Genomic DNA, 3,003 nt, shown 5'->3' with positions numbered 1-3,003 from the left:
AGCTTCAAGTTGTAACACTACAAAATGTGGAATAGCTGAAGGGGGGTGAATACTTATTCAAGGCACAGTAAGGGATTTCTCACTAACGTCTTGTTTCTCAACGAAAATACGCCAATTTTACGATTTATGAATTTATGGTAATGTTCAGTTCCACGTTTCATTATGTTTTTGTTTCCTCTCCTTTAGGAATATCACTATTCTACTCCATTTCCTTGCTTTGTTGAAAGCTGTGTGGTTTTTATTCCATGTCTGCAAGACCTCCTGTTAATGCCCCTCTGGTGTTCCGGCTCCACGAGAACGCTCCAGACGTGGTGCGCGAGGTGCTGCTGGAGCGCGGCTGGGAGGAGTTCGACCCTCAGGAGCAGGAGGAAGGAGACTGGAACCTGTACTGGCGCAGCTCGGCTTTTCGCAGCTCAGACTATGAGAATATCTTGCCCTGGCAGAGGCTGAATCATCACCCTAAAACAGCGATTATCTCACGCAAGGACTGCCTGGCACGCAACCTGAGAAGAATGAGAGGCACGTACGGCCCTGCACTTTATGACTTCAGTCCCCTGGCCTTCATCCTGCCGAACGATTACACCAGGTTCCTGGAGGAGTACACAAAAAACAAAGGAAAGCGAGTGTACTGGATCTGTAAGCCGGTGGATCTCTCTCGAGGGAGGGGTATCTTTATCTTTAAGGATATCAAACACTTGAATTATGACTCGACAGTGATCGTACAGAAATATATAAGCAACCCGTTTCTGATCTCAGGCTACAAATTTGACCTGCGCATCTATGTGTGTGTGAAGAGTTTCCGTCCTCTTACGATTTACATGCACCAGGAGGGCTTGGTGCGTTTCGCGACTGAGAAATACGACCTGGCATCTCTAGACAACCTGTTCTCTCACCTCACAAACACAAGCATCAACAAATTCGGTTTATTCTACACCACGGATAAAGAGCGCATAGGTCAGGGGTGTAAGTGGACCATGAGTAAATTCCGTAGCTTCCTTCGCAGCCAAGACATCAGTGAAGCCCAGCTCTGGCAAAAGATCAGCAACATAGTGACACTGACTCTGCTCACGATTGCTCCATCCGTTCCTTCCAGTCCTAACTGTGTGGAGCTGTTTGGATTTGATATCCTCATCGATTCCAACTTCAAGCCTTGGCTTTTAGAGGTCAACTGCAGTCCAGCACTTTCTTTGGACTGCCCTGTTGATATAAAGGTCAAAAAAGGTCTGATAAATGACCTCATTGACTTGATGAACTACAGGAAGATCGACAGGCTGAGGCGAAGAGGATGTCTTAGAAAATGCTGCTTGCACACCAAGTGTTTAGTGCCAAAAATTGCACGAGTTCTTCTCATACCGAAATCTGCGTATGAATACAAACATCAGTCCAAGTGTTTAAATCTTGAGAAGACATCACGTTCAAATTCATATCCAAATCCAAAGACAGCAACCAAAAAAACGTTTGAAGTGCCACATCATCGGTCTGAATTTGACACCACTGACTCAGACGACTGGGAACTCGTCTCACTTCCAAGCCCGGGGCAAAATCCTAGACGCTCATCGTCTAATGCATGCGCATTACCTAATATTCACTTCCATAAATCCACACAAAAGCCCCCAATGTTCTCATGGGACCAGAGAACGCATGACAGGACTGTACCACCTCATCGTGTTGGGGATTTCATACTGACGTTTCCTTTCAACGAGGTCACACAGAAAGCCTCGCAGGACACGTTCGACGTCAGGACAATAGTGCACGAGACGCATAAGCTCATGAGTCAGCTAACGTCCTCACGTGTCCACAGAGAGACGAGGAGGAGCAATGATGGAGGTGCTGTTATCAAAAATAAATTCACCTCTAGAAACCCCTCCTCTTCTCAATGACTACTGCTCATCAAACTGACCAAACTTTGGAAGAAAATATTTTACTCAGGATTATGAATGGCACCTCATACTATCTCTGTGCTGAACCCAGACTGTAAGGCTGAGAATGTTGCACGTCCTTGGCTGAATACTGAACCAGTCAGAGGTACGGGTCACGCTCTCATGAATAATAAGCCATGTGGTGCAACATGAGTCTCATCATGACTATGATGTGAAATTTATTTACACAGAGTTGAAAAAGAGGACAGAGAGCTGTGTTCGAGGTTCATGATCCATCCAAAAACAACATATGAGCACTTATTTTCCTCCGATAACAATTTGACATGTATGAGATGAGATGTATCTTTTTTTGTGACCAAGGGTTGCTAATAATAAGCATAAATATTACCTGATATCATTCCATTCTGATATTATTGCTTTGTGGTCTTATGAAGGAAAAACAATACTTTATGGAGAATAAAAACTGTCATTCAGAATAATGGTCCAATTCTAACATTAAAGGTTAAATAAATAAACATTTAATTAAAAAAAAAAGGCAATAAAAAAAGCAATTATTGTCACACTTCAGTAAAATAAGCAAAATCTCCATCTAAGCAAAAAAACCCATCCAGGGTGTCCCCCGTTTTGTGCCCCGGGTCCCCTGGGATAGGCTCCAGGCTACCCTGAGACCCTGTGTAGGATAAGCGGTACAGAGAATGGATGGATGGATGCATGGAATATATAATGTGAATAACATGAAAGGAGTGATATTTTCAGCTCGAACCTTCAGGGATGCCATATATATTTTATTCTAACATTATTTTATTGTCGTGGAGAGGGCAGTTTGGCCGCCTCACAGCTCCTGTCTGTGTGGATTTCCTCCAGGTTCTCCAGTTTCCTCCTAAAAAACATACCAATAGGTGGATTGGCTACTCTAAATTACCCCTAGGTGTGAATGAGTGTGTACTTCCACAGTGCATTTTGAAATTCGACCTCTTTTTTTTCTTCCCCAAGGATGACAATTCGTTTGCATGTATTTTATCCTTTCAGGGTGTCAGTATTTCTGCCACAGATATTTTCAAGAAAAAAATATTACTATGGTGTTATAGCACTGCCATTGATTGTGTGATTTTTTCTAAAATAG

General features: G+C 43.2%; 1 protein-coding gene across 1 annotated transcript; it reads left to right on the top strand.

The window, feature by feature from the left end:
* ttll2 (tubulin tyrosine ligase-like family, member 2) lies at positions 1-2,177 on the top strand. The gene is made up of 2 exons (XM_034313493.2): positions 1-67; positions 187-2,177. The coding sequence occupies exon 2, from the start codon at positions 246-248 to the stop codon at positions 1,878-1,880; it is 1,635 nt and encodes a 544-aa protein (XP_034169384.2). The 5' UTR covers positions 1-67; positions 187-245; the 3' UTR covers positions 1,881-2,177.
* Positions 2,178-3,003: the final 826 nt, after the last annotated feature.

This window comes from Pangasianodon hypophthalmus, chromosome 19 (genome assembly GCF_027358585.1).
Source record: "Pangasianodon hypophthalmus isolate fPanHyp1 chromosome 19, fPanHyp1.pri, whole genome shotgun sequence".
NCBI classification, from domain to species: Eukaryota; Metazoa; Chordata; class Actinopteri; order Siluriformes; family Pangasiidae; genus Pangasianodon; species Pangasianodon hypophthalmus.
Note: the sequence above shows the minus strand (reverse complement) of the source record. Positions and strands in the feature narration are given on the sequence as shown.

What these genes read in the sequence shown, in the direction of transcription:
- ttll2 (XM_034313493.2), top strand. Translation starts at nt 246, where the DNA reads ATGTCTGCAAGACCTCCTGTTAATGCCCCTCTGGTGTTCCGGCTCCAC.